Source organism: Porites lutea, chromosome 7 (genome assembly GCF_958299795.1).
Source record: "Porites lutea chromosome 7, jaPorLute2.1, whole genome shotgun sequence".
Taxonomy (NCBI): Eukaryota; Metazoa; Cnidaria; class Anthozoa; order Scleractinia; family Poritidae; genus Porites; species Porites lutea.
The window spans coordinates 3,255,533-3,270,571 of record NC_133207.1 but is presented as its reverse complement, the minus strand read 5'-3'; the positions used below and the strand labels follow the sequence as shown (position 1 = coordinate 3,270,571).

The following is a 15,039-nucleotide window of genomic DNA, read 5'->3' as shown; positions in this document are numbered from 1 at the left end:
CCCGGGTTTGACTCCTGGCGTCGATGCCATATTGTATGTGGGTTGAGTTTGTTGTTGGTTCTCTCCCTTGCTCTGACAGGTTTTTCTACATGTACTCCGCTTTTCCCCTCTCCTCAAAAACCAGCACTTCCAAATTCCAATTCGATCTGGAACCCATGGATACGTTTAAATGAGTTCATGTGAACTCCTAGGTGCTTCATGGGTAAACAAGGAATTAACAATTTTTTTTTATGATATATTTAATACTGAGAGAACACACAGGGTTCATACAAAAAATTGCAACCATTTTTCGCGGGCTTTTCAAGGACCACATTAGATTTTCAAGGACCACCAACAAGGAATATAATTTCACAGATTGTACAAAAACGCACATTCCCAGTCTAGTCTAATAAGACTATAAGGCTTGAACTGTTTGCTTCACCAACTTGTTTACAGTTTTCAGTTCACTTGTCTTTAATTGATAGATACTTATTCCATAAAAAGGGCACTTAATGTAAATAACCTTTAAATTCTCTGAGCTATGATTTATATTCTGTCTTGGACAACCAAAAAGCAGCAAATAATTCTTTCCAGGCCACTACATTCAAAGTTGAAGAAAATTCAAGGACTTGCACAGAAATTTAAGGACTTTTCAAGGAAAAATGGAATTCAAGGACTTTTCAAGGACTTCCCCTAAAATTCAAGGACTTTTCCAGTCTGTGCAAACCCTGACACAATTGTCATTTCATTGGCAGTGGAAGTAATTTCCTAATATTTGGTACAACAAAAGGCTACACGTACATAGTTTTGCAACTTTTATTTTTCAAATTTGGCTTTTTCAAGCATATTATATTGAAAATCTATATTATAGAGACCATCATGTATTTGTCTCGGATATGCAAAAGTTATTTTTGTATGCCGTCCTCCAATAAATTCAGCCCAGTACACTATCGAGCCAGTCCTCCAGGTCATCGTCAGTGTTGTTTGCAGGTTGATTACCACTGTTTATAACTCCTGAAGGAAGTGCTTTCTGAGAAGGGATTTCCTATAAAATTATATAAAAGCCTGTTTTCAATATGAACCCTTGGATTTACAAGTTGAAGGTATATTATTATAGAATTAGATCCTCTTGAGTCTTTTTCCCAAAGGGGATTGAATTGTTCACACTAGGGTAAAACGTTTTGTGAATCTTAGATCTGAAGTTGCAGTTCACCATTTGCAGTTAATCAGTAAAATAATACGATTGTCTTAAGCTATGCTTTATCCTTGGGATGGCAGCAAGCAAAGGAGATGGGGTGGGGTGCAGAGAGGATGGGATGGGAGGGGGAAGGGGTAAAGTACTACAGACTTGGAAGCAAAGTACATATCGAAGAGAACCAATATTTGAGGCATCAGTATAGCACCTTTTTGACCTTCTTAAGGTCACCGCCACTTAAGCACATTATTACCTTTAAGAGGAATTACCAGAGATGGGTTGAGGAGGGGAGCAGAAGGGAGGGGGCAGAGGTGCAGATTGATGCACTTGGGAGGCAAAGTACACATCCAAGAGCACCAAATCTCTGAAGCATAAGCGCATCACCTTTTTGACCTCATCTTTCTTCTTTTATAAGCAAAGTCTTATTTCAAAGTTAAGTGAAATTACCAGACAGATGGAAGAGTTTTCAAAAAACAAGAACAATTTTCTGGAAAAAATTATATTGACTCAGAGTTGATTGTATTACAAAAATAATTTTTCTATGAGAGATTCCTAGCAGAAAGGGGGTCTGAAAAATTGCCACTGTTTGAAGCAAACCTGGAAAACTATTACTAGAGAGTGGTAAAATATTTCTACAGGGGATGCATGGTACCAAACAAAACATTTACCAGAGATCTGTAGTACAATTTTATTTTCCTATTTAACTATCTTTACATTATTTTACAACACAAACAATGTGTTCAATTTCCCTTGATATTTCCCTCCATTCAACTCACCTTCTTGTTTTGCAGTACTGCAGTTGAATCACTGTTTTTGTTCATGCCTGGTGTCCCAAGAGACAGCAGGGATTCAAGTTCATCATCTTCCTCATTTTCAGCTGGCATCTCCAACATTTTTCCAGTCGTAATATTTGTAGTAGTAGCATTTGCAGTTCTTAAAACATCTTTCAAAGAAGTTTGTAATTCCTCTGCATTCTGAAGCTTAGAAGGATCACTTGTGCCTGATAATTGTGTTACAGATCTTAGCATGTCTTTACCAGATGAGTTTATTGTGACATGTTTTCGAATACCACTTGAGTTCTCAAAAGTTTTCGTTTCAAAATTCTGCTGATTATCTTCTGTGCTGTTCAGTATGGTTCCATGAAGGCATGTATCACTAGGAACGGATGTTGGTTCTGCTGTTGCTGTTGTCTTAGTATTTCTTGTATCTGAGGGAATATACTGATCCTTTTTGCACAACTCGGCATTTGACTCAAACAGTTTAACAAGGTCAGGCTGAGAAAAAAAGCAAACATTTCAGTTTAATATCACTAAATTGGTCAGAAGATTTCACCCAAGATGCTGTGATGCTTTTGAAAGATTATGATAAGCTTTAAAATAAGTTTAAGATCAACATATCTTTGATGAAGATTCATTTCTCTCAAGTCTCCAGGAGGCTGGTCAAGTGTCAGCTATGTAATTAATGTAACTGACAGAAGTTGCTTATAAATACAATCAACTTGTACTGCTAAAACAACAACCCCTCAACTTGCAGTGCTAAAACAACAACCACAGAAGATTAAGGGGGACATATACTCACATGCACATGATCAGGAGAGATATCAAGACGTCTGTGCAGAGGAATAGAGTTTAAGGCCACTGCTAATGATCCAAAATCAACTTCTAGGGTTGAGTTAGTGACCTGGAAAGAAAGTTTAATACCTCTTATTGTTAATAACCAAAACGAAAAAACCTAAAGCTGTAGAAATGCAGCAGTACATGTGTAAACACCAATTCATGATACATGGTATCAAAGTAAAATATTGAGGGCTGTTACAGTAACATACAGCTAATTAAAAAATGGCCTGGTTTGTAATTTAGGCTTGTAAACTGTCTATTATTTATATCAATATTTGAATATTTAGTGTAATAAGCAACTTGGCTACTTACAATATTATTATCATTATACGTGGTCTTAAGGTCTTGAAAAGACTTAAGGTCAAGAGGACACTAAGTCCCCTACAACATTATTCCACCCTTCAACTCAGGACATAGAGTTCCTGGCCAGGTTGTAGATCTGACTCTGACTCCAGCCCAGTTGGGAAGGTGTATTTGTTATACCTAGCTTGGTTTCCTTATAGGCAGAATTTTTTCGAAAGAAGCAGATTTTTCATTCTCTAACTTACTTCTATTGTGCTTGCATCACTTTCTTGATCCCATTCTCTTTCTGACTGGAAGCGAAATTGTGACGCTGGGTTTTCTAAAGAACAATGTCACAGTGTCAGTCGAAGGTCTAGTATTAACAAAAGGCTTGGTACATGTCTTTTAGGACAAAATTAAATACAACCTGGTTAATTTTCTAACCTTAGTTAATTCTAAATTTTCTATGTATCCTAGCCTTATTATTCAAGAATAATTAGGGCCAGGTCCAGGGCTAGGTTTAAATTTCATTTTTCTTTGTTTCAGACCTCATTATAATACATTACCATGATCAAAACAAATGAAAAAAAAAATGTAAATCAAGGAATCAGTAATATTGAATAACAACAGATACAAGGTTAAATTAACGCTTGCATTTTCTCTTGTTTCTCCACAGCAAGAAGTAGATGGTTATGTGCAACAAAGGAATTTTTTGTTGTGTTTAATACGAAGGTTCAGCACATAATGTTTTTGCTTAAATCTGCATTGTGAACCTCATAACCCTCAAATCATTGAGAACTTTCAACTTGCACCTAGCTCATTAGATGAAAATCAAATTTGTAGGCCAGGCAATGATACACATTACTGTCTATCATACAAACCTACTGACTTTACTTTGTTTCACCTACAAAATGATGATGATATTCTACACATACTATAAATTATATAAAACAACAGCATCTTTACCTGATTTTTCAAGAAGAACACTGAAATCTTCTCCTCTTTTTTGGATGTTTTCAACATTGTCTTCTTCATCACTGCTTTCTATAAAGGGTGAAATGTGGAGATTAGTTCTATGAAAGCCAAACAGTGTAAGGAGGCCTTTACACCATATCAGGTTAATAATTTGCCAACCTAGGTCAGGTCACCAACCTCTAGGTCAGGTCAGTAACCTGGTCAACCATACTGACCAAGTCACAAGACCTAATGGGGCGCTAATGGTCATGTGAGCTACAATTTTTTTCTGGGTCCTTACAATCAAGTGATTTTGGTAGTAAAGTTAAACGCCGCTTTACAGACACCAGCTTACTACAGACACCTCATTATTACAGACGTTTTGCTTTGTCCCTGGGGAAAGAAAGCCCTTAAATTTTCTCTAAATTCAATACGCTTCATACGGACACCCTGTTACAGTCGAACTCCACTTTACGAACACCCGCTTAATAAGGACACCTCATTATCACGGACAGTTTGCTTTGTCCCTGGGGAAGAAAGCCCTTACATTTTCTCTTCATTCAACTCGCATAATACGGACACCATCTTAATACTGACACTTTCTATGGCCCCCTTAGTGTCCATTGGGTTTGACCAGAAGCATATAACCCTGAATGGGGTTGTATGCTTCTGGTTTGACATGCATCACATGTGAGAACTTCAGTCATTCAGTATATCTGTGTTACTTTCTCAAAAGTCCTTCGCTTCCCATCTGTGGCTTCATAGTAGCCCTGAGCCAACAATGTCACATTACAAGAATCTGAAGAAAAAAAAGACACCTGGCCCAAGTTGTTCAAATGTCGGAGAGCCCTATCCACGGGATAAATCACTATCCAGTGAATAAGTATTAAGAAAACCAGACACATCATCCACTGAATACAGATTTATCCACTGGAAACATTATCTACCTTTTGAACAACTGGGACCTGAGATCCACTTGTAGCTAATTCCACCAATCTGAATCTGATTATTAAACTCACCAACTTCAAGTTCTTCATATCGTTCCCAATTACTGGCGACCTTTCTCCGTGAGAATTGTGCCTGGTCTTCCTAAAACCATGCCATAATTTCAGATAATTTGAAGATACAAACTTTATTTAAAAGTTATTTTTTGTAAATTCTACTTAAAAAATCTTAGAACAAAGAAAAATGGTGTGCGTCCCTAGATAAACTTCGAAGAGATATAGATAGGTATAGATCTTGTAGATCCTATAGATGGTATAAACCTTGCAGATCCTATAGATCTTGTAGATCTCCTAGATCCTGCAGATCAACAAACATTTATACTGATTTACATGTTTACCTCTTCATTTTCCACTACAACCGCTCTTGTCTGAGTTTCAGCATTAGTGCCTTCTTTATTTGTCTCATTTCTTTCTTTAGAAGCTGTTTTCTTGTTGCAAATGCCGTGTTTTTTCTTGTATTCAGCTCTGTGCTTCTTCTTGTGTTCATCTGGTCTCATGGTGAAATGAGCATTTAGTTTTAACTCAACAGCGGTTTCGCGCTTCACGCAAGCGCTGTTTCATAAACAAAGATGGCGGACGAAAGAGTTAAGCGAGGTGGGATTATATAATCTTTGATCTTCCTTGTCTTTCTAAACTGTGGATTTGTCCTCATTTGAAATGGTACGTAGCCGCCTTCAGAAGCAAGTCCTTTCGTTATATCGAGCGTTTCTACGTGCCAGCGAGGACAAACCTGGATTCAAAGATCATATCAGATACGAGTTTCGAAAAAACTCTGTGATACCCAAGACGGACGGACTTCGAATCGAGTACTTGCTACGAAGGGCACAGAACCAGCTAAAGCAACTACAGAAAATGGAATGCCAATCAATGGGATTTTTCACGCGACAAGATGATAAACAAGGCTAAACATCGACAGGTGTCTCCCGGCGCAAGCTTTCTGGCATTTGCTTGATTTCCAAGGAACTGAAAGGAAAGATGCTCCACAAAAAAGTCCTGCGTTATCTTGTGAGAGTAACTAACTATTTTATAGAACCAAGAGTAGAAGGATGGCCAATTGCTAAAGCGAAACAAACAGAGGATCTTAATTCTTCATAGTGAGTAACAAAAGAAGTCAGGTTTCCCGGCGGGGAGGGGTTTTCTTGCGAATAAAGGCTGGCTCTGGGTTACCTTGTTAGGGGATGTAAGCCACAGATTTTTGTATGCTTGGCACTCAGAATGGAACACGGTTATTTTTACCCATACAGATACCATCACTTATATAGCTCTGTGTAATGAAGAAATAACCAAGATTTATGACAATTTCCCTTTACAAATCAGTAAAGCGAATAATTAAATACCATTATGACAACATTTTTTATTAAAATTAAAATCAGTGTAGCTTTTGTTTGGATGATTTTGGAATGGTTTTACCTTAAAATTCCAAAAATAAGCCCCGGGGCTTATATTTTTCAAAGGCCCTTTTTGAGGGGCTTATTTTTGGAGGGGCCTATATTTAGAGGGGCTTTTCTATGGAGGGAAATTTGCGTTTCAAAATCGATTGGGCTAGCCTTGTAGTTGGAAGGATATTTACCGTTTTTACTTTGTTTTGCTTTATACTTGAGGGCAATTTCCAAGTACAAGCCCCCAGGGGGGCTTATATTCGGAGGGGCGATTTAACGGAGGGTTTTCTGCGTTACGAGTTTGGGAGGCTTATATTTGGAGGTGCTTATACATGGAGGGGCTTATTTTCAGGGTTTTACGGTATTAGAAGTCAAATGAACAATGGCAGGGGTTCATAACCTGCAGTGAGCAACTCCCATACTCGGCATATGTCACAGTGTTTTCATGGACTAGGTTATTTTTAGGTACATTTTAGGGTACTTTTTATCGTGAAAGTAAAAGCTCGATCTATGAGCGCATTTAAAATATAAGATAGTTTTACTGATCAAAACAAAACACTAAATAATTAATGTCATAACATTGGTGCTGCCTGGGTAACGTGTTTTTCTATATTTGGATCAATTTTTACCGATACGGACACAATGGAAGAAGCATATATCCAACCAGAATTGAAAAAAAAAAACACTCACAAAACTCAAAAGATGGATGAAATAACGTCTCTCAAGAAAATTGTTTTGAAAACAATATGGATGATGCAAAACACAAAATTTTCACATCACTAATGTAGAATTGCTGCAAGCACAAATTTAAAAAAATTCTGTTCACAAAACAGAAGATGATATGTTCAATACACTGCAATTATTAGTCTCAACTAAGACTAAAAATATCCTTATTAAAATCTTACAAAATCTAAGACTAAAAATATCCTCATTAAAATCTTACAAAATCTAAAGATTGTAATATTACCACAAATTAAAAAGCATTGAATTGAATGTTATTCAGTTTGAAAGGTTATAAATGCCACCAAGGGAGGGGGGAGGGGGCGGGTACTTGCAGTAAGAGCTTATATGGGATGGCTCCCCCAGAAAGGAGTATATGTTCTAGGTTTCGGTTATATTGAAGGGTAGGGTTTTCACTTATTGAAGCTAAAACACTAAGGGCGGTAACAAGTGTTGTCCTCTTATGTGAATCTGTCATTTCAGTCTGTAAAAAGCCCCAAAATTGGAGTTACCAGATACATGTTATGGCTGTGAAAAGTTGTGAAAACATTCTTGTTTTGTGGTTTATTCATATTTAAAGGAGCTGTGTCACGAAATTCAGCCAAATTAGGAAATTACAAAATGCGCATTAAATTAAGAGAAACATGAAAATAACCACTTAAAACTTTCAAGGATGGTTAAATTAACATAACAGAATCAACAGATGCCACAGGTGGGCAAAACTGAAGAAGATCGAAACGGATTGAAATTAGGGTTTTTGAAAACTGTTTAGGCTAACAGTTTTTCAAAGTTGATCCCTGCTGGTTGAAACTTCAAAAATAATGCTCAGGAGACATATTTGCTTGTTTTGATCTCTGATTTTGTCACTCACATGTAATTTCTTTGCTTACTTTAAGTTCCATGCGATTGAGGGCGAGTAATTGGCAATATTAAACAAAATGAACTGGACTGCCGTTGTAAGATCCAGGTGTAACATTTTTTCTATTATTCGTTCTTGCGTAATTTGTTTTTCCTTTGCGTACGCAAATTAGTTTATACTTCTTTTCGTCCTTTTGTTTAGTCTTTTTTTTGACGTTAATTTAGGTGTTTATTCCTTTCTGTCAGTTTTCGCGCCCTCGTTAGCCTTTCTTTGCTGTTTCATCTTCATTAGCGCCTTTCTAAGTTTCTATAGTTTTATTTTCCGCATGTTCTAGCGTATTTTTCATATCGTAGTTTTGCAGTACAGTTTGTGCAGCTCATTTTGGTCCGCGCTTAGCGCAGTTCTGTTTAGTTTCTTGCAAGTCTCTTCGCGTTATTCGCAGTCCGCTTTACAGCAGTTTTCTCTGGCCGAAACAATGTAAGTGTACTTCACAGTCCTCGTTTTGCAGCTTTGTTATTTCCTTACTCTAATTTACCTTAGTCGCAACTTGTAACTTTTTTGCTCTTTTACCGTTTTAGTTTCAACCCACGCTGTTTGTATGCACACTCTTAGTACCAAGCACGTCGGCTACAATAAATCTTAATTCGAATTTGGTTTGTGGTGTTGTTATTAAAGGCCAAGAGACTTACACGCTTATTGCAGTTTCATCGTTGAAAATTGTTGGTGACATGTCGTTTCGTCATGAGCTTTAGCCGCAAGCAGCTTACAGATCCCGTCGCCCGGCGAGTTGGAACACGCGTGCGACAACCAAACTGTTCGCTGGATTTTGAAGCGTCTTACCTGGAAACACTTCGTTTAAAGAAAAATTCAAGGTCTGGTCACCTATCTACCGTAACCGCCATTTCCAATGAAATTTCTGGCTTGCTTACTGATGATCATAATCTTCAGGAGGTTAAAGAGAAGCTTCCTCACTTGGACAACGCTTTTGAAAGATTTAAAGAGGCCCATCGCGATTACGTTGAAGAAATTCTGGATGAGAACGCCATTATTGAGGGTCAACGCTATCTTGAAGACAAAGAGAGAAAGGTTCATGTGTTCCGTCAGGAGATCGTTGATTGGATAATTAATATTGAACACAAGCTATTAGCAGAATCGCTTCAAGTAGATTCGGCGGTGAATCCCGAGGATTCAATTAGTTGTGCTGGTACGCCAATTCCTTCAGTTGCCTCCAAGGTTTCAAAACATTCAAGTCGAGCAAGTTCACGTGGTGGTCGTGCTTCATCAGTTGCAGCCGCGAGAGCCAAAGAAGCCGCAAGAATTGCCGAGTTAAAAGCCGAAATTTATATGCTCGAAAAGCGCCAAACACTCGAAGAGAAAAAGTTTCGTTTACAGCAGGAAGAATTACGCCTTAACCTCGAAGCCGAAATGGTCAAGACAACAGCTAAGGAGAGGGTCTACGCAGCAATGACCTCCCCTTCTCTACCGGAGGTGAAGCCTTTAAAATTGGAGACAGAGCTCCAGGATCAGGATCCCCCTCGTACCAGCCCCCGCGCGAAAAGGTCTTTTCCAGGCGAGGTGCACCACCCAGGCCAGGGCGTGTCCGTGGATTCTGTTCCTTACGGCCACTTTGATTATCAAGCGGGTACAGTCGGCGAGGATCTGAGAAAGGAAACGATTGGTTTGCAGCGGCAACAGACTGCTCTTCAGTTTCAGCAGAATAGAATAATGGAATTGCTAGCGCATAATCAGAATAGGAACAAACTTCCGCAGCCCCGTGTTCCTGTGTTTGACGGAAACCCTATTGAGTACCGCACCTTCGTTCGCGCCTTTGAAAATTTGGTTGAATCCAGAACATTTAGCAGTACTGATAGGCTCTATTACCTCGAGCAGTTCACCGCAGGGGACGTTAAGGAACTTGTAAGATCCTGTCATCATTTACCAGCGGAAGAAGGTTACGATGAGGCTCGTAGGCTTTTGAGAAGGAAGTATGGTGACGATTATCGCATAGCATCCGCTTACGAGATGAAGGCCCTCGACTGGCCGAGCATAAAGGCAGAAGATGGTGTGGCTTTGAATCGTTTTTCAGTCTTTCTCGCAAGTTGCAAGAACGCATTGGCAGGTAGCCAGTACATTTCTAAGTTTGATCAGCCAGGAAACATTCAAAAGTTGGTGCTCAAGATTCCTTACAGCATGAGAGAAAGATGGCGTCGCTTAGCTGATGACATCATGGACAGACAGTTAAGGCCAGTACAGTTCAGTGACTTCGTTGCCTTTGTTGATCGCGAAGCAAGAATACTAACCAACCCAGTCTTTGGCAAGATATCCGATACCGTAAGATCGGCGCCTGGTCAGCGGTCCTCTGGTGGCAAGACATCCAATCCCAAGAATCTCAGTCTTTTAGCACATGTAGGCGATAGTGAAGGTCCTACCAGTGAGACGGTTCCGCAGGGTGTAAAGGAGCCAAGTCAACGCGCCGATGGAGAGCAGAGACCTCAGACTCGCAAGGTTCAGCGATCTGGAATCGATCAGGGTCCCTCACAAGGGAAAAATCGGTGTCTCTATTGTAGCAGAAACCACGCCCTTGAGGATTGTCAGTCATTGCGGTGGAAACCCTACCAAGAGAGAATTCAATTCCTGTTGTCCAAAAAGCTGTGCTTTGGATGTTTATCCACCGAACATGTCGCAAAGTTTTGCCCGCAGAGGAAAAATTGCAAGATTCCGAACTGTAAAGGACGGCATCCTACTGTTTTACATACAAGCCCTCGTGAGAGACCAGCTGTCGATGTTGGAGTGGGTACGGAAGACGTAATCAGCACTCAAGTTTGTAGTCACATGGTAAAAACGAGCACCAGTGCCAACAGTGAGACCTCGGGAGAGGGTCGTAGGACAGGCATGGCCGTAATACCAGTTAGAGTAAGAGCTAAAGATAGTGATGAGAGCGTCGTCACTTACGCCTTTTTGGATAACGGTAGCAACTCCAGTTTCTGTACTGAATCGCTCATGAAGCAGCTCGGGATTAATGGTCAGCAAGTTAAGATATCCCTGTCTACTCTTGAGAAGAAAAATAGCATCACCAACAGCTTCCTGGTTCGCGACCTTCTTGTATCCGATTTGGACGAGAACGAGTGGATTAGCCTCCCGACCCTTTATACCAGGCCGGAGATTCCTGTGTCCAGCAGCGACATTCCAACTCAGGACGACGTTGATCAGTGGCCCCACTTGCAAGGAGTTTTTCTGCCTCGTCTCGACGCTGAGGTTGGCCTTTTGATTGCTAGTGACGTTCCCAAGGCTCTCGATCCACTTGATATCAAACACAGTCAAGACGGTGGTCCTTATGCTTCAAGAACGCGAATCGGCTGGGCGGTAAATGGTCCCTTAGGCCGTCGTCACCATAGTTCACGGTCATCCGCTTTTGTTGCTAAAGTCGATCACGGGCTCCAACAGATGATAGAAGACTTCTACAATCGCGATTTTACTGATCCCACCGTTGATAGCAAGACAGAGATGTCTCAAGACGAACGTAGATTTATGCAAATCGCCGAACAGACGGTGGAGTTGAGAAATGGGCACTATCAAATTTCTTTACCTTTTAAGGATCGCCAAACGCCTGTACCCAGCAACAAGGCTCAGGCCTGGCAGCGCGCCATTTGGTTGAAGAAAAGGCTGGAAAGAGACCCGAAGTTGTACCAAGATTATAAGGCCTTTATGGAAGACATTCTCTCCAAAGGATATGCACGCAAAGTGTCCCCTGATCAGAAGAGCCCCGCGAAGGGCACAGCCTGGTACATACCGCACCATGGTGTTTACCACCCTCGCAAGCCAGGAAAGATCCGCGTCGTGTTTGACTGTTCGGCCAAATTTATGGGAAAGTCTCTCAATGACATGCTGTACAAGGGCCCGGACCTAACCAGTTCGCTTGTAGGAGTCCTGTTGAGGTTTCGTGAAGAGAGAGTGGCCGTTATGGCGGACATAGAGTCCATGTTCCACCAAGTGAGAGTTCCTGATCCTGACAGTTCCTTTCTGCGTTTTCTTTGGTGGGAGGATGGCAACATGGCGCGCGAATTACAAGAATATCAGATGGTCGTTCACTTATTTGGAGCCATTTCATCACCGGCTTGCGCAAATCTCGCACTCCGCAAGACAGCAGAAGATAATCGTCACAGTTTCCCTCCTGACGTCATTAACACAGTTAAAAGGAACTTTTATGTTGATGATTGTTTGAAGTCCCTCCCTGGCGAGCAGAAAGCCGTTGAGCATGTTGGCAGTTTATGCACTTTACTATCACGTGGTGGTTTCAAGCTAACCAAATGGGTCAGCAATAGCCGTGATGTTCTGCAAGCTATCTCTGAGAAGGAGCGAGCAAAGGACATCAAGGACATGGACATAAGGAAGGAAGAGTTGCCTGTTCAGCGAGCCCTAGGAGTTCAATGGTGTGTAGAATCCGACTCGTTCCGCTTCAGAGTCAACATTAGCTCCCGTCCACCAACGCGTAGGGGTATCTTGTCTCTAGCGAGTGCTATTTTCGATCCGTTGGGATTCTTGGCACCGTTCGTTCTGACCGCGAAGGAAATCCTTCAAGATCTTTGTCGCATTAAGCTAGGATGGGATGACGAGATCCCGACTGAGTACGCTGCACGTTGGGAAAATTGGCTAGCAGATGTTCCAAAGCTCTCGGAGTTTGCTGTAAGTCGCTGTTTAAAGCCAGAGGATTTTGGTCCCGTTAAATCCAGTCAGCTACATCACTTCTCTGATGCGTCAGAAGCAGCTTATGGTTCAGTGACTTACCTTCGACTGGTTAGCCGTGAGGACCGAGTTCATTGTTCCTTCCTGTTCGGAAAATCACGCGTTGCTCCTTTGAAAGCTATTTCTGTCCCTCGTTTAGAGCTCTCGGCCGCAACCGTTTCTGTGCGACAAGACAAGATGCTCAAGGAAGAGCTGGAGATGCCTCCTAATTGCGAATCCGTGTTTTGGTCAGACAGCATGTCAGTGCTTCGTTATGTGAAGAATGAAAGTACGCGTTTTCACACGTTTGTTGCCAATCGGGTTGCCGTACTACGAGAGGGCTCAAGTCCAGATCAGTGGCGCTATGTGGAAGGTGTAGCGAATCCTGGAGATTGCGCTTCAAGAGCGTTGACTGCCAATGCATTGTTGAGCTGCCAAAGATGGTTACTGGGGCCGGAGTTTCTCTGGAAGTCAGAAGAAGATTGGCCTAGGAACCCCTTATCCCTTGGATGTCTTCAAGACGGAGACCCGGAAGTGAAGATGGTTTATAAGGTTTGTCACGCTTCTGTTTCCGAGTCGGAGCATCCTTTGGTTGAGTACTTTCAACGCGCGTCTTCCTGGCACCGATTGAAGAAGTCAGTTGCATGGTTTTTACGGTACCGTGGAAACTTGCAAAGGTTAAGTGAACGCGGAAAATCGAGAGAGTCGATCCATTCAACTCCCATCCTTTCTTTACCACCAATTACCGTTACAGAGTTGGAAATCGCGGAGCTAGAAATCCTCAGGAACGTCCAGCAGTTTAATTTTCCGGATGAGCTTGAGCTGTTAAGCAAGTCTGAAAACGGTACGCAAGTCAAGAAAAGCAGCAGCCTTCGAAGTCTGGATCCAATCTTAGTGAACGGCGTCTTACGTGTCGGTGGGAGGTTAAGTTTAGCGTCCACTGCATTTGAGGCCAAACATCAGATTATTTTGCCAAAGAAGGATCACGTGACCAACCTTGTAGTAGAATATTACCACCAGATCTCCGGTCACTCTGGAAGAGAGTACGTTATCAGTCTTGCGCGCGAGAAGTTTTGGATCGTAAACGCAAGTTCTGTTGTCAGGAAAGTTCTTTCGAAATGTTTTAGTTGCCAGCGGCGTCAAGGCCCGTTCTGTTGGCAGAAAATGGCTGACCTTCCCGTGGATCGTGTTACCCCAGGTCAGCCACCTTTTACATCTGTCGGCATTGATTGTTTTGGTCCTCTTCAGGTACGCCGTGGGCGAAGTCTTATGAAAAGATATGGGGTCATTTTCACGTGTCTTTCTATCCGCGCGGTTCACATTGAAGTGGCGAACAGTTTGGAAACTGATTCTTTCCTGATGGCGCTCAGGTTTATAGCAAGAAGGGGCCAGGTAAAGGAGATCAGATCCGATAATGGTACCAATTTCACCGGCGGAGAGAGGGAGCTCAGGGAATCCATCAACGCGTGGAATCACAACAACATTCACGAAGCTCTACTTCAGAAGGGTATCAAGTGGAACTTCAACCCCCCCTATGGCTCCCATTATGGAGGTGTTTGGGAGCGCTGCATTCGAACAACGCGCAAGGTCCTTCGAGCTTTGCTTCAAACTCAAACTGTTGACGACGAAGGTTTAGTCACCCTCCTATGCGAAGTGGAAAGCATTATTAATGGTCGTCCAATCACCACAGTTTCAGGTGACCCCAATGATCCGGAGCCCCTTACACCAAACCATTTGCTTCTTTTACGCTCGGAGCCTCAGATGCCCCCTGGGTTATTCCAAAAGGAAGACTCCTTCTCTCGACGCAGATGGAGACAAGTGCAATATCTCGCAGATATCTTTTGGAAGAGATGGTCTAAGGAGTACTTGCCTCTGCTCCAAAGTAGGCAGAAATGGACGACGATTCGCAAGAACCTGGCCGTTGGGGATATTGTTCTAGTGAGCGCCGAAAATTCCCCTCGCAATTCATGGCCCCTTGGTAGAGTGTTAGAAGTCTTCGCCGACAAGAAAGGTTTGGTGCGCCGTACCAGAGTGAAAGTAAAAGGAGCAGTTTTGGAGAGGCCAATTGACAAACTTTGCTTGCTGATAGAAGCTTGAACTTTCCCTTTGGAGTTATTTTCTGTGCAATTTTCTGAATTCAGGAGAAGAGAACATTAAGAACTCTTAGAAAGACACTTAGATCTTTAATTGTTTCATTTAAGTGCCTCGCGTGTGCTCCCCACTTATGGGGCCGGTATGTAAGATCCAGGTGTAACATTTTTTCTATTATTCGTTCTTGCGTAATTTGTTTTTCCTTTGCGTACGCAAATTAGTTTATACTTCTTTTCGT

The 15,039-nt window shown here is 41.7% G+C and overlaps 2 protein-coding genes across 2 annotated transcripts; one reads left to right on the top strand and one right to left on the bottom strand.

Annotated features, from left to right (window-relative positions):
• Nucleotides 1–483: 483 nt before the first annotated feature.
• Nucleotides 484–5,528, bottom strand: LOC140943582 (uncharacterized). Its single transcript, XM_073392686.1, has 7 exons — nucleotides 5,369–5,528; nucleotides 5,046–5,115; nucleotides 4,039–4,116; nucleotides 3,339–3,412; nucleotides 2,753–2,854; nucleotides 1,951–2,448; nucleotides 484–1,024 (listed from the first exon to the last, which is right to left on the bottom strand). Exons 1-7 carry the CDS (start codon nucleotides 5,525–5,527, stop codon nucleotides 914–916), a joined length of 1,092 nt encoding a protein of 363 aa, XP_073248787.1. The 5' UTR covers nucleotide 5,528; the 3' UTR covers nucleotides 484–913.
• A 6,510-nt stretch (nucleotides 5,529–12,038) lies between these two features.
• LOC140943508 (uncharacterized) lies at nucleotides 12,039–14,807 on the top strand. The gene has a single exon (XM_073392600.1). It carries the CDS (start codon nucleotides 12,039–12,041, stop codon nucleotides 14,805–14,807), a length of 2,769 nt encoding a protein of 922 aa, XP_073248701.1.
• The last annotated feature ends 232 nt before the right edge of the window (nucleotides 14,808–15,039 follow it).

Excerpts from the sequence above, each read along its gene's own strand:
- LOC140943582 (XM_073392686.1), bottom strand. The coding sequence starts at position 5,527 with ATGAGACCAGATGAACACAAGAAGAAGCACAGAGCTGAATACAAGAAA. Across the intron at positions 3,413-4,038 it reads TGTTCTTCTTGAAAAATCAG|AAAACCCAGCGTCACAATTT; the intron begins GTAAAGATGCTG and ends ATTGTTCTTTAG. Across the intron at positions 2,855-3,338 it reads GTGATGCAAGCACAATAGAA|GTCACTAACTCAACCCTAGA; the intron begins GTAAGTTAGAGA and ends CTTTCTTTCCAG.
- LOC140943508 (XM_073392600.1), top strand. The coding sequence starts at position 12,039 with ATGGCGCGCGAATTACAAGAATATCAGATGGTCGTTCACTTATTTGGA.